The sequence below is a fragment of the Penicillium soppii genome (assembly GCF_028829465.1).
Source record: "Penicillium soppii strain IBT 18220 chromosome Unknown utg000004l, whole genome shotgun sequence".
Lineage (NCBI taxonomy): Eukaryota > Fungi > Ascomycota > Eurotiomycetes > Eurotiales > Aspergillaceae > Penicillium > Penicillium soppii.
In genome coordinates, this window is record NW_026643234.1 from 2,095,076 (window position 1) to 2,115,690 (window position 20,615).

At 47.0% G+C, this 20,615-nt stretch overlaps 9 protein-coding genes across 9 annotated transcripts; 6 read left to right on the forward strand and 3 right to left on the reverse strand.

The window, feature by feature from the left end:
- Positions 1-226: 226 nt before the first annotated feature.
- N7529_004210 (sialidase family protein) lies at positions 227-1,411 on the reverse strand (the record flags this gene model as incomplete). Its single annotated transcript, XM_057239737.1, has 1 exon — positions 227-1,411. One exon carries the CDS (start codon positions 1,409-1,411, stop codon positions 227-229), a length of 1,185 nt encoding a protein of 394 aa, XP_057099032.1.
- Positions 1,412-1,850: 439 nt separating this feature from the next.
- On the forward strand, positions 1,851-3,659 carry N7529_004211 (uncharacterized protein; the record flags this gene model as incomplete). Its single annotated transcript, XM_057239738.1, has 4 exons — positions 1,851-2,069; positions 2,124-2,834; positions 2,891-3,247; positions 3,303-3,659. 4 exons carry the CDS (start codon positions 1,851-1,853, stop codon positions 3,657-3,659), a joined length of 1,644 nt encoding a protein of 547 aa, XP_057099033.1.
- A 279-nt stretch (positions 3,660-3,938) lies between these two features.
- On the forward strand, positions 3,939-5,050 carry N7529_004212 (uncharacterized protein; the record flags this gene model as incomplete). Its single annotated transcript, XM_057239739.1, has 4 exons — positions 3,939-4,079; positions 4,140-4,155; positions 4,219-4,297; positions 4,363-5,050. 4 exons carry the CDS (start codon positions 3,939-3,941, stop codon positions 5,048-5,050), a joined length of 924 nt encoding a protein of 307 aa, XP_057099034.1.
- A 1,956-nt stretch (positions 5,051-7,006) lies between these two features.
- N7529_004213 (uncharacterized protein) lies at positions 7,007-7,380 on the forward strand (the record flags this gene model as incomplete). The annotated part of the gene is made up of 2 exons (XM_057239740.1): positions 7,007-7,016; positions 7,085-7,380. The coding sequence occupies 2 exons, from the start codon at positions 7,007-7,009 to the stop codon at positions 7,378-7,380; spliced, it is 306 nt and encodes a 101-aa protein (XP_057099035.1).
- A 345-nt stretch (positions 7,381-7,725) lies between these two features.
- Positions 7,726-9,416, reverse strand: N7529_004214 (putative extracellular lipase; the record flags this gene model as incomplete). The annotated part of the gene is made up of 2 exons (XM_057239741.1): positions 7,726-8,757; positions 8,811-9,416. The coding sequence occupies 2 exons, from the start codon at positions 9,414-9,416 to the stop codon at positions 7,726-7,728; spliced, it is 1,638 nt and encodes a 545-aa protein (XP_057099036.1).
- Positions 9,417-9,848: 432 nt separating this feature from the next.
- N7529_004215 (putative MFS transporter) lies at positions 9,849-11,442 on the forward strand (the record flags this gene model as incomplete). Its single annotated transcript, XM_057239742.1, has 2 exons — positions 9,849-11,357; positions 11,416-11,442. The coding sequence occupies 2 exons, from the start codon at positions 9,849-9,851 to the stop codon at positions 11,440-11,442; spliced, it is 1,536 nt and encodes a 511-aa protein (XP_057099037.1).
- Positions 11,443-12,520: 1,078 nt separating this feature from the next.
- On the reverse strand, positions 12,521-13,123 carry N7529_004216 (Zn(II)2Cys6 transcription factor domain-containing protein; the record flags this gene model as incomplete). The annotated part of the gene is made up of 1 exon (XM_057239743.1): positions 12,521-13,123. One exon carries the CDS (start codon positions 13,121-13,123, stop codon positions 12,521-12,523), a length of 603 nt encoding a protein of 200 aa, XP_057099038.1.
- Positions 13,124-13,843: 720 nt separating this feature from the next.
- On the forward strand, positions 13,844-15,139 carry N7529_004217 (OSTA/TMEM184 family protein; the record flags this gene model as incomplete). The annotated part of the gene is made up of 5 exons (XM_057239744.1): positions 13,844-13,989; positions 14,046-14,298; positions 14,354-14,479; positions 14,546-14,695; positions 14,747-15,139. Coding segments are annotated over 5 exons (1,068 nt in total), but the record flags the coding sequence as incomplete, so codon positions are not given.
- A 1,295-nt stretch (positions 15,140-16,434) lies between these two features.
- N7529_004218 (uncharacterized protein) lies at positions 16,435-19,930 on the forward strand (the record flags this gene model as incomplete). Its single annotated transcript, XM_057239745.1, has 3 exons — positions 16,435-17,053; positions 17,262-17,873; positions 17,922-19,930. The coding sequence occupies 3 exons, from the start codon at positions 16,435-16,437 to the stop codon at positions 19,928-19,930; spliced, it is 3,240 nt and encodes a 1,079-aa protein (XP_057099040.1).
- Between the last annotated feature and the right edge of the window lie 685 nt (positions 19,931-20,615).

Below are 20,615 nucleotides of genomic sequence, written 5' to 3' on the forward strand. Positions count from 1 at the left end.
ACGCATCACTCGTAATGATACGCTATCGGGCGGGCTTCCTTGCGGCTGATCACTTCTGAATTGTCAAACTGACACCAGAACATAAACGAGCAAACTTGAGATTTGACTAGCAATCTAGCAATTGCTTCAAACGCCTAGGATAGCAGGAATATAGTACAGTGGTCTCGGAGCAATGTTAATATTTGTCAATCGCCAACAAAGAGCCACAAGCTTGTTTCATTTCTAATTAATGTTCAAAGAAGTCCTCTTTTAACTGCATGTACTTGATTCTCTGTCTCCAAAAAGTGAATGCGACGTGGATGGTACCATTATCCTCCACCAGAATGCTAGGGTAGGAAAGTTCCCTATTGAGCTTCTTCTCGCTATTATTTGTTAGGCAATATCCATCCCCATCCTCCAAAGTCTTCCGATCCCAAGTGAGACCTCCATCATCACTCCAAGCAACACATAATGGAGCCCTAGGCGCACCCCAGAAGGCTTCTTTCTCATGCTTGGTGGCTTGGTTGGCCCTTGTATCGCTACCATCACTGATATCATCATACAGACCATCCCGGCGACCAAGAGCATCTTTTTTCGAAGAATGATTGTACACTAAAACCACCCGCCCAGATGGTAGAACGTCAAAGCAGATACCCGCATTCGGATTCGGCAAAACAGTCGTCTTGGGTTCAGTCCAGTCCAAACCGTCAGGGGAAGTTGACAAATAGACGCGGTCAGCCCATCGGCTTCGGTAAAGTCCAAGGTATGTCCCATCTTTCAGTCGTTGAATGTTCATGTGCACACACCCGTAGCTATTCGGAATCTCCCTCTCGCTCCAGGTTTTGCCTTCGTCTTTGGATATACGGATGCATGAAATATCATCGCTTCCTAGCCATCGCGTACCAGGCTCGGCACGGCATTTGAAGATAGGTACGACCCAAGCACGATTTGGTAGGACGACAATGGGCTGGCGAATGAAGGTACCTGGATCGCTGAAAAGAACAGTCGGATCAGACCAGTTGACGCCATTTTTATCTGCAATGAGCTGTTTGACAATGGCGGAGTCTTGATTTCCGGCATCTTGCGAAGTGTACAGAAGGCGGACTTCTCCGTTCGAGGGATTGCGAAAGAGGAGAGGGTTTTGTTCGCTTCGGGTGTGGTCATGCGTCATCTTTTTTGCTTCCGTCCAGACCTTCTGCCCAGCTGGGAGACGCGACAGGTAAATGCAGATATCGGGCCTGCCTTCAATGCTTCCGCCGAACCAGGCACAGAGGAGATCGCCGCTGGGGAGGAGAAGAAGGTTTGAAGCATGGCATTGTGTGGTGAGGGCTGGAATAAAAGCCTCTGCGTAGCTATACGATCTGCTCGCAGAAGCACGAAGTGATGAATCAAATTCTGGTGGTTCGAGGACGGTGGTAGTTGTAGTTGCCATCGTTTCCGTGATCACAAAGTTGATGTCGAAAGAGCAATGGATCAGCACCACAAGCTGTTCACTTCCATGACCCTTATCTTATCTATGTTCGTTTCGATCCCGAACCAAGCTTGTGTCATTCAGCGGTTTTCTCACCGGGGTACAACAAATCTAAACCAAACCCCGGAGGGCAGCCCGACTGTACGATCCTCGTACCCGCTCCATGTCCCCACTTCCCCATGGGGTTTTGCAGATACTGGTCTGGGCATGCATCTTAGTTTTGGACAGTATGTGCAGATAATAGGTGCATACTCAGTTACACTTTGGCGGGGTCTATATATTGCGTCTTGTCTCTACCGAGCCACTCACACCCTTGATGTTTATAAACACCACTGGGCTCTCTGACTAACCTGAGAGTATTTGGTTCAAACTCATCACTGTATTTTGCACGAATATCATCATGGCGGGCGGTACTAGCATTTGGGTCAGCAGTGAGGCAAAGACGGACCCTAGGGAGATCTTCAATCTACGACTTTTGTACCTCCTCGTTGCGGTTGCCTGGGGAGGATCATTCTATGGATTCGACACGGGAAACATTGGCGGAATTCTCACACTGCCGTCCTTCAAAAATGCCTTTGGGCTCACCAATGTATCCCAAGCCGAACAAGACAACAGAAAGGTAGGTGATTGTTCATCTCCAGAGGGACCTCGAACAACTAGTTGACCGTTTTAGGGCACCATCGCCTCCATGCTTGCGGCCGGTGGATCAGCTGGTGCATTACTAGCCGCTCCCACATCAGACTTCTTTGGTAGAAAATGGTCAGTATTTGGCTGGGGTCTCGTCTTTGTCATTGGAGCTGCAATGCAGATGGTCGCCGACTACGACGTTCTTTTGGCCGGTCGCTTCGTCGCCGGCATGGGGGTAGGTGCATCGTCAATGCTCACACCCCAGTTCCTTGCCGAAAATTCCCCGAAATCCGTTCGCGGGTCGATGACAGCGACATATAACTTGATGATTGTGACCTCCCTGATGTTAGCTTTCTGGGTCAATTATGGGGTTGCAAAGTGGTCGTTTCCCGGGGTTGAACACGATGACACGCAGTGGAGAACAGCAATGGGTATCCAGATCATTCCTGGTGCTTTGTTGTGTATGATGGTTCCATTTGTGCCCGAAACACCCCGGTACTTGATCAATCATGGAAAGAATGAGGAAGGACTCAAAAACATTTGCCGGTTGCGAAAGTTACCCGCAGATCATGAGTACGTCCAGACCGAATACCGTGAGATTCTAGCCCAGGTGCGACATGAACAAGAATGCTTTGCCGGACATAGCTATTGGGTCGTGCTTAAAGATGTTTTTTCGTCGAGGAGCAACTTCCAGCGCTTCTTCCTGGCGGTGATGCTCTTTTTGTTCCATAAATTTACGGGCACAGACTCATTGAACGTTAGTTTTCTATCAGCCCTATTCTCGAAAATGAGAGATTGCTAATCGAACCACAGTACTATGCTCCTGAGATATTTGAGATGATTGGTGTGAAAGGAGACTCTACCAGTCTACTTACTACTGGTGTTTATGGTGTGGTGAAGACCGTTGTTTCCATCCTATACGTCGGATATCTGGTTGACCGCATCGGCCGTCGGCTTCCCCTTCTTGTTGGAGCTACCTTACAAGCAACTTCCATGCTTTATCTGGCACTGTATCTTCGCTTCGCTGGCACCACTAATAATGCCGTTGGTGGTACTCCTGCAGGGGGGATTGTTGGAATCATCTTCATCTATATCTATGCCTTTGGATGGTCATTCGGACATTCAGTCGCTTGTTACGTTGTGGCGGCTGAGGTATTTCCGACCAGAATTGTGAGTAGACCGACCCTGAAAACGACCCTGAACGTCCGTTACTGACCGCATTTAGCGATCTTTCTGCATGGCTATATGCTTCTTCATTAACTGGATCGTCGATTATGGCATCACACGTGCTACACCTAACATGATCACTGAAATGGGCTGGGGGACGTTCTTACTTTACGCCATGCTGACATACTTGGGAGTCATCTTCATCTATTTCTGTTTGCCCGAGATGAAAGGCCGATCGATGGAAAGTATGGATGATCTATTCGAGCGACCACTGTGGACCATGTGGAAACATGCCTACCCCACTGAAGAGGAGAAGGTTAGGCGTGATGTCCGGGAAAACATAGTCGCCGGTAAAGTCCAGGCACTAGAGGATGACGGAAAGGCACAGCGTGTAGAGCATGTTGAAACCGCCTAGACCAGGTAGGACATGGGATTTGTAGTAAGCTTATACGGGAAATGACAGTTTGGCAAAAGATCATCCACAATATTTAGCCTAGTAGATCTTGACCATCGCGGAGAAATACCGATCTCTCGGGGGATAATCCCTCCAGTTGCGGTTTTCTCCCCGGCTTTTGAATTTGGCGGGAGCTCTAGCATCAGGATGAGGAGACACCCCGCAGGTGATTGATAAAGGTGGCACAACTCTCAAAATTAGTATTGAATAATACGGAGAATAACTCTGTATTTTTTAAAGATGGCTGAATTGCAAGATAAAACATTCACGCTGAATACAGGCGCAAAAATTCCTGCAATTGGATTTGGGACATGGAAAGCCGGTCCGGGTGAAGCAGCAGCAGCCGTTGAAGCTACATTCAAAGCTGGCTACAGACACTTTGTATGTGTCAACGTTAACCTATGTTCTGAGAAACCCACAAGCTAACTTTATCATGATCAGGATTGTGCTCCACTCTGTAAGTCTCGTTATATATTCATGGAATGAAAGCATTGGGCGCCAAATTAATTCAAATATATAGATGGAAACGAAGCCGAGATTGGACAAATCTTCAAAACCATTGATGTCCCCAGAGAAGATTATTTCGTGACTACAAAGCTGTCAGTCAAATTTCAAGCTTGCTATATTGTGAGAAAAGCTGACATACAGATCTTTGAAATTTTAGTTGGTCCTCCGATCACCGTCGAATCTCTTCAGCTCTCCAAAAGTCCTTGGATGACCTCAACCTAGACTATGTAGATCTCTACTTGATGCACTGGCCCGTCACCCTCCCTAGCACATCCCCAGAGTCTTATGGAAAGGAGGACCGAACGGCACATGACCCAGAGTGGGATTTCACCGACACATGGCGCGAGATGGAGAAACTCTTGGACATAGGAAAAGTACGAGCAATTGGCGTGGCAAACTTTTCAACTGTGAATCTCGAAAAATTACTCCAAAGCTGCAAGATTGTGCCGGCTGTCAATCAGACCGAGATTCAGCCCTTGTTGCCCCAGAAGAAATTGAATGCACTTTGCACAGAGCGAGGGGTACACCAGACTGCATTTGGGCCTCTTGGTGGAAGTGGAAGTACCTTACATGAAGACCCCAGCGTGAATGAGATTGCGGAGAGGAGAGGATGCAGTTCTGGAAATGTGTTGCTGAGCTGGGGAGTGAAGAAGGGATGGAGTGTGATCCCAAAGAGCGTGAATCCCGTACGGATTGCAGAGAATTTACAAAAGTGTTTTGACATGAGTGAGGAGGAAATTGCGCAAATTGATAGACTGGTGGAAACTCTGGGTGGGAAGCGGTTCAATCGGCCTAATTGGGGAACTGTTATCTTTCACGACGACGAGGCTGAAATTGTGAACTAGTATGCTTTAATGATATTTCATCCATAGAACCATACGTTAATCCGTACCGTATCTTGTAAAATTTCGGAATTTTGCCGATCAAAAGCTGACCATGATGTTGATGGCCATAATCACCGTCCGATATTCAATCTTGACCACCTCCTAATATATGATACCGAGCAGCTTCTCGTGGAATTTAAGGTCTATTTCAATGCCTCCAGAGCAAGCGGACCACGAAGATTGGGATTATAGTTGTAAAAAATTAATGGGAGCGAATAAAAGAAGTTTTCTTTAGGTTTTAAATGAGAAGCCTGAGCAGAGGAAGGGCACGAGGCGTTCGAAAATTTACCTTTGGCAGCGTCTTTATGCCCTATAATGATCAGCTATTGTAGAGATACATATTTCGAGATTCGCTGAGTTCCCAAGTTTTCATTGAGACGATGTAGTAACCCAGCCTCTGTCCAGACCGCACCTGCCATGTTTGTACCTTCCCAACATAGGATCATCGCGTCAAAACGGAAATTCTGTATTCTTCTCTTCAATTTCTCAGGTCCCTTTCAAGCTAATACCAACGGAAAGCTCTACTTATGGCTAACATCAATCCTTTCACTGTATTCAGATTTGTGATGACTCCGAAATCCAAAAACAGTTTTGATTAGCGTCTTCCGCTGCAACGATGTTCGAGTTACTGAGTCGATTTGGGTGCTCATTTGGTAGATATTTGGCATTCGAAAGACGTGGAAAACAAATGATATCGAATGCAAAAACATTACAACTAAGTGGTCTCTGATAGTGTCTCCAGACCTTTCAGATATAACGTAGATGAACAAGCACAATTGACCCTCATCCTTTATCCCCTGACTGCTGTTTCAGCTAGGTGCATCTTTTGTCCTGTGCCCAAAACATCAGCACATCTCATGTGAGTGAATCAAGAACCTAAAAATGCATAATTGTTGAAGCTTACCTAGGTACCATCTAAGTCTTTTGTGCACCGAAGATCAAATCAATTTTTGTCTCTCGATATCATCTCATCAACAACTCCGACATCCACCGATCATCATATATCCCTCCAAAGAAAACGAGTGGCCTACAGGCATCAGACAGTTTGCTGAGTTCCTTGTGACATTCATATTTATTCTTTCACACTCATACTCCAAATCACCTTGTTCTGGACCCTCCGACTCAAGCGAACCCCATCTAGATGCCTTCCGACAGAGCACTTACAAAAGAAAATAGGTGCAAATACTGCCAACTCACAGTGACACGCAACGCGAATCAAGAGCCTCCGAATATGTTTTAACCAGGAAAGGTCCACTTTTGTAAACCGTCATCATCCTCAAATAGTATTAATGACGTGTATGAGGAAATATTAAGACATATTGAGGATGCAAATAAAAGATCCTTTCCGTGCGAGTAAAAGCTTTCTAACTCTGCCATCTTATACGACTTTCTTGCCGCTGTCTCTGAAGTTGAAGTTATGGGTGGTCCCGATCCGAACAGAAAAACTCCCGGGTCAAATTTGTGAGGAGATCTAAGACATTGAAAGTCAAAGTTCATGCATGGGCTTGCCAAATTTCGTGCCAATGTTTACCTATTCGTCAATCCTCAACGAGGATCGTTTGTCTACAGCTCAGTTGATGATAGATCATGGCCTCCGAATGATGAAAAGACGGTCAATAAGACAATGCCAGAAGAGGCACCATGAGGCTGAGCCACTAGCAGGAACAGCAGTATTAACTAGCATACTCTAAGCAAATGAGATTTTTTTTAAAAAAAATGAAAAAAACATACAACAGTGAGGATTCGCTGGTGGTCACCCACCCAACTACTAACTCACCGGCGTGTGGCTTAAGTACGGCTGAGCGGACGGGAAGCCCTGTTTTCCACACCCTATGGTCGTATGTGCTCGACATCTCGAGAAATGGCAACAAGGCGTTGCCTACTTCGCCTCATGGGAGATACTCACCGTCTGCGCAGATGCCGAGACGTATACAAAAAATGGAGAGAGACTCGTGGCATCCTTGGCCAGATTTCTGATCAACGCTCTCCCTACAGTCATTCTCTCAGACGCAGACGAACACAGACTGAGACGGAAGGAGAACCTCACCGACATCCGACGTCACCAGAGACGCTTCGTGGGGTTTTTGGTGGATGGCTCCTTCAACAAACTCGTTGAATTTGCAATGGAAAACCCAAAATGGGGGTTCGAAGTCCGCAGCGACGAAGCTCATTGTGCGACAGAGTCCGAGGCGGAGCAGAAAGCAGCAGAAATGCAGCCGGAAAATAGTCAAGTGCAGGCAGAAAATGAAGTCATGCCCTTTCCAAAACCCACCAGGATCAAATTGGCGTAGTAGGAGGGGATGAACTGTGTTCGTTATGTTTTGACAGAAGCGATACCTCTTCTGCCGGGACCGACAGCGCTCCGCAAAAGCGCTCCAATTGTGGACTGTCTGAGCGAATTCTTGATGAGTTGAAAGCCTTACGCACCCGAATGGACAAGACGAAAAATGATATCTTGGTCATCGGGGCTCAATATGAGGACCCGCAGCAAGACATATTGGACTAGACCCCAAATTCAGTTGCAACCGGGGAATTAGGTGCTTGGAAGACCAAAAAAGAGAAGGAAAGATAATGATGAAATTTAATGAGCTTTGCGGCTGAGTTCTATTTCATGGAGTGTATCGCTTCTATATCATTCAAGCAAGCTGAGAGATTGGAACCTTGGACCACCAAAATTGGGTCTCTTTTCTTGCCCAATTGTCGGCAACACATTTCGCAGGAGGAGCAATATCACCACCAATCAATTCATTATTTCCTTCCCCAAATATCATAATCTTTGGATCCAAGGGCTGGAAGGATTCCCACTTTGGCCTTTGCCCGTATCGACCAGATACAGCATTGGGATCGCCGGTTGTAATGAAGCTAGTCAGGTAGGCATGAAGAGTGCCAGACAGCTCCTTTTGGGATTCTGAAATCCCTGTGATATCGCTGTTGTATGTCTCATAGTACATATTGTCACCATGGTTTGCCCGACCGACGACTGTTCTAGGTAGCGCCCAGTTGTACAGATAAACTGGAGCTCCCTGAGAGGACGCAAATTGTGCTGTTTGTCGAACCGGGGCTACGTAGGCATAGTGTCCGTAGGCGGCTTCGATGCGTTTATATTGCAGTCCTAGAGCTTCGCCCTCTCTAGTTTCGACATATGGCGATGAGAAATAAACAGCAGGGTCGGGGTACAGGTTCTCGATTGTGTCGAGATCTGATGAAGAGAGCTCAGGAAGAAGATTTTGCCAGAACTCGCGGAACTGGGAGGCGTGGGACATCTGCTTGTCGACATACATTGTTCCCTCGTTGCCATTGAATCCGGTCATGATGGGCACTTTGTTCCAGAGCTTTGATTCCCATGCCTCCAGAGGCTTGCGAGAGATAATGTCTCCATCAATCACTGGCTGGAAGGCCCATCTAAGTGACGGGTTGTATTTGTCAAAGACAGCTGTTTGGGCATTTGTGACTGTCAGACTGGGGAGGGAACGCAGGAATGGGAATATTTCCGCTTCGGGTAGATCGGCTGGACACCCAACTTCTTGAAGGAAGTCTGCAAATTGGTCTTCGTGAACCTTGGCGTTATATGGACGAACGGCGCGGGAGGTAGGTGCTCCTGACTCGATGATGGCACGGTGGAACAATGGCGATTTGTGCTCGTCGTAGTTGAGGATGTGGTGGCCAATCTGGTGTTGGGTCAGAACGGACTATTTGGCAAACCAGACAATGCCAGACTTACCGAATGAGCTCCAGCAGAGAGACCAAACAAAGTCACTTTGTCAGGATCGCCGCCGAATTCGGCAATATTCTCTTTGACCCATTGCAATAAATGCACCTGATCACGCAATCCAAGATTTAACAACCCTTCCTTCTGCGACAAAGTTGAGGGCAGGAATCCAAGAGCTCCAATACGATAACCAAAGCTCACGGCTACGAAGGGCTTCTCTGACCATGCCACCATGGATGCGGAGTGGTGCATAGCCGCGGATCCGCGATTGAAAGCACCGCCGTGAAAATAGACCGCAACGGGAAGTTTCCCAGCATTATTGTTCCCAGCTGGTCGAAAGATATTTGCCGTTAAGCAGTCCTCGCTCTGCACCAATTTTGGCCCTCCAGAGAGAAGTGCCTTCCCAGGAGCAGCGTGGCCATACTTGGACGCGTCAATGATATCTAATGAATGCGAAACTTTGAGTGCTGGTCTGAACCGGCGATCTCCAACAGGTGGGAGAGCATACGGCACTCCCAAGAAGGCGTCTACGGTTTGGGGAAAAGAATCTCTGAGCTGGGTTCCCACCACTTGGCCTTGCGCCAGAGTAACGGAAGGAGGCTTGGTATCAACGGTCATTGTGTATCACAGGTCAATGGCAAGCCAATGAAGAGAAATCAAGAGCGACAAGAGTTGGGGGTCGGGGGCAAGATATAGCACCGTGGGCGTCGCTATCTCTCCGGGCGTCAGATGTAGCGCCGAAGTTCTACCGTGCGGGGGACTATCTTGGTGGAGTCACTGTTTATCTGCCACTAACCCTCACTAGGACTAGATTCTACACTTAAATCCTCTTGGCTTCGTATCAGTCGCTGTTATCACCGCGATAGTGTTCGGACAGACCCCGAAATGAGTGATCACTCCGCATCTGATGATATCAATGGGTCTTATGTGAACTCTAAAGATAACGGGAAAATGACCGGCTTAAAAGGCTCAGAGGGGTGCCTGGCATCCTATATGGGGTCACTTCCATCCTTGTCATTTCTGTTTACTATTACTTATTGAATTGTGACTATGGAAATTGACAAAAAATCACCTGTGGACGATGCCATCAACGAGAAGGATGTGCAAATCGGCACTATAACGGATCTTGACGAAGGCGAAGTCTTCCTCCGCCAACATGGGTACAACCAAGAGGCTATACAAACACTCCTGGACGACGAGCCGCGCAACAAGGCAATGGTCCGCAAGGTAGATCTTGTATTGTTGCCTTTGCTTGCCGGGACATACATGCTCCAATATATCGACAAATCAGCCCTCGCCTACTCTGCGGTATTTGATCTTCTCTCCTCCACACATATGTCTAGCAACCAATACAGCTGGCTGGCCAGTATATTCTATATTGCTTATCTCGTCGCTGAATACCCTTGGAATATCCTCGCCCAGAAAACAAAGCTCGCCAAGGTGGTTTCAGGAAACATTATTGCCTGGGGCGCGATGCTCATGATTACCGCCACCTGCTCGTCTTTCATCGGGATGGCGATCTGCCGCTTTCTTCTTGGAGTTTTCGAAGCTCCTATTACTCCTTGCTTCATGATGATGATCGGAATGTGGTACACACGTGCCCAGCAACCTTTCCGCGCTGGTGTCTTCTACAGCTGCAACGGCCTAGGTGCAATGGTTGGTGGCATCCTTACATACGGTATAGGACAAATCCACACCATTGCCGTATGGAGAGCGATCTATCTTATTCTGGGTGGCATTACTCTCGTCTGGGGAGTTGTGATGCTTCTATTTCTTCCAGATGATGTGATCTCGGCGAAGCGGTTCACTCTAGATGAAAAGGCCCTCTTAATTGGCCGTGGTCGACTTGGTCAAACCGGTATCATCAACCACCAAATCAAATGGTATCAGATCCGCGAGGCTTTAATAGACCCGCAAGTCTGGCTCTTGTTCTTTTTTACACTTTTGAATGAGGTTGTTAATGGTGGAATTGCGAGCTTTGGTAAACTGATTATCAAAGGATTGACTGATGACTCGGCAACTGCTGTCGCTTTGGGTATTCCTTTTGGAGGATTCCAGATCTTCTACGTACTGGGAGGAACATATCTCGCATCTCGAATCAAGAACTTCCGGACTGTCGTTATGTTTATTTACTTGATGCCCACTATTCTTGGTGCTAGTCTCCTGTGGAAGCTGGATCATCAAACATACAAAGTCGGAGTGCTGTTTGGCTATTATATTATTGGAGCCTACGTCTGCTCTTTGGTGCTAGCTCTGCAGATGCCAGCAACAAACCTAGGTGGTTATACTAAACGGACCACCAGTGTTGCTTTAGTATTCTTGGCGTACTGTGCCGGCAATATCATTGGACCCCACGCATTCCTTGCGAAAGAAGCACCCATTTATCAGACCGGAGTCAAACTCATTCTCGCATGCTCATCGGCGCAGGCAGCTCTGGCCATTTTGTTGCGTTTCATCTTGGCTCGGAGAAATAAACGGAGAGATGCTGCCGCTGCTGCTGTTGGCCATGTCGAGTCATCTCTCGATGAAAGCGCTATGGCTGACTTGACTGATTTCGAGGTTAGTTGCTACAAGTCAACCATTTCCTTGTATGATTTTCTCGCTGACCAGTCGACAGAACCCGAGATTCAGATATGTTCTTTGAGATACAGTTCGAGCAAATGTTTAATGGTGTTTTTATGCCTCGCTGTATGTTTTCATCTTATTATACACACATCGGCTTTAGCTATGCCCAAACTGTCTCGAATAAATACCAGCACCGTTCTGAGCCACTGTTCGATTGAATCGGTATCCGTGAGTTGATCAGTCTTGTAACAAGACAATGCAATTGAAACCGGCCACATAAGCATATATCCCCATAATCCATGGATCTCATTTGTAGATGCAGGTTCAGAAGAGCCACCCTCAGGCGTGATCAGAAGAGAGTATGGAACTGAGCATGCAATCTGACCGGCAAGATTCTTTATATTCTCTAAAACCCGGTGTTTGAGCCCAGATCCACCGACTATGTCATTTAGCTCTGGCGAGTCTCCCAGGAAATCCCAGATGGAGAGATTGAGCTGGATACGGGTAGCCCGATACATGTTCCAGTCAGTGGCAGCCAAGGGGTTCGAATAGACTTCCATAAGTCTAGGTGCACCCTGCAATGATAGTAACGTAGTAGCCCATGGAGAATGATTTGTGGATTTAATTTTCTGTATCGTATACCTTCGGTCCCCGGGCAGCTGGGAAGTCCATGATTCGAGATGGGAATCAAGCAGAAGGGCTGCATTGAGAAGCTCCGCATAACCTGAGAAGGGCTCATGTGGAGCAAACTTTGATTTCAATTTTGAGCATAATGTGGCTGTCTCGGCCATGAAGCCAGATAACTGCACTTTGCGGCCAAAGGAGATCGGAATTTGTGCGAGCCATCCATGAAAATAGGGTGGTGGAGCAATCCTTTCGCTAATATAGTAGACAAGCTGGAAAATATCGACTAGTCAGTCTGACTGAATTTTGGTTGTAACCCGAGGTTCACAAAGCGATCTGAGCAGATTCTTTCTAAGGTACAGAGAGCACTTACTAGATGCAAACACAGAGCAGCGACTATATGGTTGCCCTCGTTGGAGATAGTTTCCCTGTTCGCAATGACGGATTGAGTACCACGCATATGTGTCATCCAAGATCCATCACGGCTTGCCGACGTTAATGTCTAAGCGCCCACACTGGTATCAGCATATAAATTAGAAGTTTCCCGGGCTTGATAACCCCACCTCATATAGACCCAGCACCAAAATCACTACCAAAATCTCGTCGCTATTGACAGTTGATGGACTCATTGCCATCAGCGCAGCTAACCTCTGTAGAGCTTTGCCGTAGTACAAGCCACTGGCGCGTTGAGCTTCTTCCGACTTGAGCCTGCCGTGGAGGTTTGCGCACGAGACTGCAGTCACAGCACTAAAGAGGCAGGAATCTTCAGGTGCCATCGGATACAGAAAATCAAGTCTTGAGAACGTTCCTTCCGCCGGCGAGTTCTTCCCCGAAGCCATGACAAAGTCATATCGAAACCGCTGGTATGCAAGTTGGTGGAGTGGTTCGTGAAGCCTTGCATATGGGGTACCAAGATGCTGATTGGAAGCCAAGCCCTTGTTCACGGTTGAATTTTCGCCCATAATAGGCGGCTCGCTGGCTCGCTGTCTCCACTTCTTCTCAGCACACGTCTTTGCGATAGTTCGCTGATCTCTGTGCGCCGATTCGAACCCATCACGATAGACACAATCTCGACCACTTCGCTCACATCGCGAACATGTTGGTCTTATCTCATTGCACTTGTTGGAGATCAGCATATGCGCTCATGCGGGCCAAGAATCGTACAACCTTAATTTTCTGGTTTCTGCAGCTGTTGCAACCATTGCTCGGTCCTTTGGTGCCCATGAAGTCCGAGCCGTCCTCTTGGGGCTGAAAGATTATTCGTAATGCGAATTCTGACTGTTAGTTTCCGAGAGTCTAGAACGCTGCTGAAGATTGATGATGTAAAGACAACGTTGTCAGCTTACAGCCCCGAAATCCCAATCGCCAGAATTGCCACAAATTGCCTAGTGTGGCCCCACCACATCCACCAATCATCTTCTCTTTTGCCTCATCGATCATCAACATCTATACCTAATCAGGACTAGCTCATGCTTGTTTGGCATCAGATTCGGTCTTTTCTCGAGGTTAGAGCAATAATTCCGATGGAAAATTGTGTATCTCCATCGAGGCGCAGCCTTGCAATGCCCCAAAGACGAGATATAAAAGCAAGGAACTTCCTGTCCGAATGCTCACAGAACAAAAAGATCAACACCATCTACATTTACATCTTTTCTGTTCATTGTCCTTTATCAAACACATCATTCTTGGGTCAGAGTCCAAACAATCAAGAGATTAATATTCAAAATGGGATTATTTCATCATAGCAGTGGGAGCACAAACCATACCTGCCCTATGCCTCGGGATCTTTCAGGGGGTATTTGATCCTTCGCACGCAGAAATTTCAGTGAACCCAGGAACTGATTGTTGCGACAGAATCATCCCAGCCATTTGTGCACGACATAGATTTTCATACCTTCAACATGATCCTCTCCGGTGCCTGCGCGGCATTCACTTGCCTCGCTATCTTTACTTTGATGACACTGCACGCAACCCACTTCAGCAATCCATACAGACAGACAAGGTGAGTGAAAGAATATTGGGCTCTAAATCTCAAGGCATTCGCTAAATTCATTCTAGAATCATGAGGATCTGCGCCCTTCTTCCGGCCTATTCGATCTTCTCATTCCTTGCAGTTTGTTTTCCCAACGCATACGTATACCTGGTAGCATGGCTAGACCTGTTCCAGTCGATTGCCTTGTGCGGCTTCTTTTTCCTGCTTTGTAACTTTCTCAACCCGGACGAAGATGCACGGTGCATGTTTCTTGCAAGCTATCGGCCCAAAAAGGGCAAAATGAGCTCAAAGAACATGAACGGACTCATGTGGTTTCAGGTTTGTCCAGATTCGATCAATGCTCGAATTTCTCTGACGAATGAGCCTGTTCTAGAGAAAATGGCTCTCCATACTGCAATACCCAGTCGTGGCTCTCTTTGTTGCGGTGGCAAGTTGTATCACTCAGTCCGCCGATGTCTACTGTCTTGAGAGTAACAAAGCATATTTTGGACATCTTTGGGTTAGTGGATTATATGCCGTGAATACCAAATCGAGTCAATACTAACTAGTGGCGTGAAAACTACAGCTTAACATCATTCGCATTTTGTCTGTGGTTATCGCAGTAATGGCGGTTATCAAATTCTACATCGCTTTGAAACCTCATATTTCACACCACCACCCACTCGTGAAGCTGATTGCATTCAAACTCATTGTTGGACTAGTATTCTTCGAAAATGTAAGTCAAAAGGGTCTGAATAATCAAGTCCCTAGCATTAACCTAGCCTAGATCGTCTTCACAATCCTCCGTTCTACATCCGCACTTTCACCTACGGCGAAATTGACGTACGCAGATGTTCACATGGGAATCCAAACTATGATCATTTGTATCCAGATGGTACCTATCGCTTGCTTCTTCTATTATGCATATGGGATCGGACCATACAGTCTATCACGATCCTCCACCTCTTCCAGCGACAGGCATGATTATTCTACGGTTGATAGCAATGGAGCCAAGCTTCAGCAGGGATACCACGGGGGCCTTTTTGGAGCTGGGGCTTGGATGATGCTTTGTAATCCGATAGAATATGTCAGGGATATCCGGGATACATTTCACATGATCAATCGAGTTCGCCAAGCACCGCAACGAACCTTGCCAAGCGAGTCAACAGCATACCGATAAACGTTGTTGGCACGCCAGTTCGGTTTTTCATCATATGAATTGCTGTATAGCTTACATTGGGATGAATGTACGTTTGATTACCGATTTAATCTGAATATCATCTTGGAGACACCATCTGTACGCAAATTGCAGTATTTTCCTGTGATAGCCCTGTATTATAGTGATATGTAACTGATTGAGTGCTTATCATGAAATAAAAGGCCTCCTCTCATGTCAGCATTTCATGGAGATCATACAAGGGCAATAGAATAGGAAGATGTGAATATTGTATTGCGGACGGAGGAGAGAAGGAGAAAGAGAGAGAGAGCGAGAGATATCTATCTATCTACTCCATGGGAGACTATCCCAATGTGGGATGTCACCTGACATCCCCAACAGCATTGGTCCTCTAATCGAGCGGGCAGCGCGGCGCCTTTCACGGCGAAGCAGCGCCCCCTTCCAGTGGGTCCCCCAACCGGTAATTCCGCCATCGGTCCGTCGTTAGTTCCCTCTTAGTACACTTCTCAACAATTTTCAGTCGCGATCATCGTATTTTGTTCGTTCCTTGCCGTTCGGTTCGCAATCCTCCGTGCAGTCGCGTCGTTGGCTCCAATGGTTACCTTTTGTTCATACAGCATGGATCGAAATCAGTTTCACCACTTTACGTTCTTAGAATCTTGAGCGCTAACTCGAAAAACATTAATCCACATTCGCTCTAGCGTGTTTCGGATATATGAAATGTATTGTAAGGGCTTATCACAATGACTCACTGCGTAAATTAGATGTAACAGCCATACAGACAAAACTCATAACTTCAATACTAATCACCGCCTGCTACCGTAAGCAATTTGTACTATCAGCACCGTGATGCCCCAATCGATCGTTTGCAGCTTGCTACAAGATACTCTCCTTTGAGACGTGATATAATTTGCGATGCGAGACTCATACAAATCACTGACAACGTCCTAGATGGCTACAGCCGATGAAAGCGGAACAGTCTTTTGGAAAAATCTTTCTATCTACCTTGTCTTATCACCGGCGATTTGATTGACGCTAGCAGCGCTCTTGGCCACGGACTAATGCACAAGTGATCACACCCAAGGAATCGTGCATCCACACGTGTGCCCGTTGAAGCGCCCGAGATGAAATTACTTACATGGGGGCGATCAACCCGTCAATAAGAAGCCACATCATTCTTGTTCAGGAACCTTCGCCCGCTCTTCTCTATCAACTATCCTTACGCTACCAAGGATACCGCTTCTGAACGTCCAAGACACTCGCACAACTACGATTCTCTGTCGCTAAAACCATTAAGAATGGCTGAAGTGATCGGCACCATCTCTGCGGTCATTTCGGTCATTGAAGCTTCCATCAAAGCCTATGATAGTGCTAAGAAGGATGCCAAATTACCTGAAATGTTCGAAACGGTTAGACGACGGCTGCCTATCATTCTCAACACCCTTGCTATATGCCAAAACAATCTCGAACCGCGAAAACACTCGATTCCCAGAAACGTTTGTGAAGCTTTGAATGCGACTCTTGTCATTTGCCGAACAAGAGCAAAGGACTTGGAGAAAATCTTTCAGAAAATCGTACCCGGTGAAAGCGATACAGGAGAACAGCGATGTTTGAAAGTCCTCCGTAGACTTGGCAAAGGGAACAAAGTCGAAGAGCTCATGTTGGGCCTTGCTGAAGAAGTTCAGCTCGTAATCAATCACGATGCGGTCAAGTCTGCCAATCAGGCCCAAAATGCTGATCTTGAAGGTATCAGGAATGAGATGAAGTCTTTCATTTCTAGATCAGACGACGAGATCTCCACAATGAATGTCAATACTGGAAATGGAGCACAGACAAATAATGTCCAACGCAGCAGTGGGAATTCGTATACAGTCAATGGTGATGGAAGGCAGTATTTTGGTCAAATCCAAAATTTCGGTAAGGATTAGTTTTTTTGGTCGTTCCTGTGTGCCGGCAGAATGATATAAGGGAAATTTTTACGGCTACTTCTGCGGACAAAGGGATTTGCGTTCTATGTTGCCATTCGTCCCAATCATAGTTACTCAGTTTGACTTCTTATTGCTTGACCTATGTTGAATTTTATTTTTCATTGGCAATGAAGACCTCCGCTAATGTTTACACGTAGTCATCGAAGAGAAAGAAGACTTTAGTTTTCATAAACCCGTTGGTATTTGTCTCAGCCGAGCGCCTTATATCGCTCCAGAACTCTTCGTCGGCCGCGACATCGAGCTAGATAGAATTGCAGAAATGTTACACCCTGTCCACGGACCGCAGATGCAACAACGTCTAGCCCTCGGTGGAATGGGTGGTATCGGCAAGACACGGCTTGCCATCGCTTATGCACAGTCTCGACGTGGATCTTATAGCTCGGTATTTTGGCTGAATGCAGCGTCCGAGGTTGCACTGAAAGAAAGCTTTCAGTTTATCGCTAGTCTTATCTTTGACCTTCGAGACCCTCGGCTCTTGGAGAGTAAACATATCATTGGACGTGTACATCAGTGGCTGACTCATTCCGAGAATACCAATTGGCTATTACTCTTTGACAACTATGACGACCCCGAACAATTTGAGATCAGCGATTATTACCCACACACTACAAGTCATGGGACTATCCTCATTACCACTAGGTGCCCGGATCGCATTGGCGGAAAAATCTTGCATATAAAGGAGTTGCAGGAGATCGAAGATAGCCTAGAAGTCTTACAGACCCGATCAAAAAGAGAGAATGTCCAATCAGGTATGGGATTTATTAATACACCTAGGACCAACTAATGAAAGCCGTTAGATCCTCACGCTAAACGTCTCGCAAAGCGACTTGGTGGTCTCCCGCTTGCTTTGGCAACTGCTGGGACCTATCTTCGCCAAAGTGATCTTAGTTTCAAAGTTTACCTTGAAGAATACGAGAAACGCTGGAAGGTTGATGGTCGTCGCCCCATCAACCTGCAAGAGTATCGTGAACGTACACTTTACACGACCTGGGATCTGTCATACGCTCGCCTAGAAATCGACGACCCGGACGCGGCAAAACTTCTCAAATTGTTGGCTTATTTCGGAAACCAGAGCCTTTGGTACGATCTTTTCCACGGCGGGCTTACCGAAGGGTCTCCCGCTTGGCTTCGTAAACTAGCTACAGACAATTCTGTATTTAGTGATGTGATGAGAACTCTGACCGTGTACTACTTCCTCGAATTCCACGTGGCGTCAAAAACATGGAGCATGCATAACTGTATGCACGACTGGATATTGGCCGAACTCAACAAAGATGTTGATGTTAGGTATTACTGGTATGCTTTTGGTTGCGTTCATGCTACGATTAGGGGGGTTGAAAGGGATTATCTTGGTCATCTCAAATTCTCCCGCTTGGCTACTCATGCAACACGGCTATCACACCAGCGCTTCATGGAAATGGACGTTACTGATGATTGTTCCATCGATCAACTCGAAGAGTTATCACGTGTTTGTGCATTACTTGAAGCCCAAATTCAGCTTGCTGCTGCCGAGAAAATGTACACGCGGGCGCTTACTGGGTGCGAGAAAGCGCTGGGACCGAATCACACTTCAACCTTTAACGCTATTGGTAATCTCGGCAATCTGTATAGCAACCAAGGCAAGCTAGGTCAGGCCGAGCAGATGTACACGCGGGCGCTCACTAGGTACGAGAAAGCGCTGGGCTCGGAACACACTTCAACCCTTCTCACCCTTAATAATCTCGGGCTTGTGTATAGCAACCAAGGCAAGCTTGCTGCTGCCGAGCAGATGTACACGCGGGCGCTCACTGGGTACGAGAAAGCGCTGGGATCGGAACACACTTCAACCCTTCGCACTGTTAATAACCTCGGTAATCTGTATAGCGATCAAGGCAAGCTAGAACAGGCCGAGCAGATGTATACGCGGGCGCTCACTGGGTACGAGAAAGCGCTAGGACCGGAACATATTTCAACCCTTCGCACCCTTAATAATCTCGGCAATCTATATAGCGACCAAGGCAAGCTACATCAGGCCCACCAGATGTACACGCGGGCGCTTATTGGGTACGAGAAAGTGCTAGGACCGGAACACACTTCCACCCTTAACGCTATTGGCAATCTCGGCAATCTGTATAGCGACCAAGGCAAGCTAGATCAGGCCGAGAAGATGTACATGCGGGCGCTCAATGGGTACGAGAAAGCGCTAGGACCGGAACACACTTCAACCCTTCGCACTGTTAATAATCTCGGGCTTTTGTACACCGACCAAGATAAGCTAGATCAGGCCGAGCAGATGTGCACGCGGGCGCTCACTGGGTACGAGAAAGCACTAGGGCCAGAACATACTTCAACCCTTCTCACCGTTAATAATCTCGGACTTTTGTACAGCTACCAAGGCAAGCTTGCTGCTGCCGAGCAGATGTACATACGGGCACTTACTGGGTACGAGAAAGCGCTGGGACCGAATCACACTTCAACCCTTAACGCCATTGGTAATCTCGGCAATTTATATAGCAACCAAGGTAAGCTTACTGCTGCCGAGCAGATGTATACGCGGGCGCTCACTGGGTACGAGAAAGCGCTGGGGCCAGAACATACTTCAACCCTTCTCACCCTTAACAATCTCGGGCTTTTGTATAGCAACCAAGGCAAGGTTGCTGCTTCCGAGCAGATGTACATGCGGGCGCTTATTGGGTACGAGAAAGCGTTAGGACCGAAACACACTTCAACCCTTCGCACTGTCAACAATCTTGGGAATCTCTATATCAGCCAAGGCAAATTAACCGAGGCAGCGCAGTTCATTTGGCGGGCAGCAACTGTGAAATGACAATTCTCTTTTATGTACCTTTTGCAGGTGCAGTTGTCTATTCAAGATGTCATTTGGCCGATCTTTCCCTCTTCAAAAGCGAAATCTTATCTCTAAGATCTCATCAAAAAGTAACAGAATAATGTTGGAACACAACATCGTCCTTACTTTATACCTGGCTTATTTGTAAACGTATGTTATGGATACCCTGGAAACCATAGAGAATTAATGCAGAAGTTATTGTTGTAGGAATCTTTCATGTAGATCGCAGTCCCACAAGGACTGCGTGGCCCATCCTCGCAGTCTGCGTAGACATGCGAGGCACATATCACTAGACCTGCTCAGTACTGTGGTCCTGACAGGCATACTAGGAAATCGAAGAAACCGATTAGTCAAGTCTAGGGTGAAATTATTTCCGATAAGAGACTAAGATCTACAGAAGGGAAGCAAAGAGGAAAAACTGGCCCTTTATGTCCCCGATTCCCAATGTAAGCGCTATGCTTATATTCCAATGCTGTTTGGTTCGGTGTATTGGGAGTAACATTTGACACTATGCCCAATCAGGGATCGTGAAAAGCATAGACACACGCGCTTGAAAACAGCACGGCTTGGTGACCCAAAGGCCACGCACAATCGTGTCCTCCTCATCGTTACCCAGACTTGCTCCGTATTCTAAACCGATTTGAGGCTGTTGCCGATCATTTCC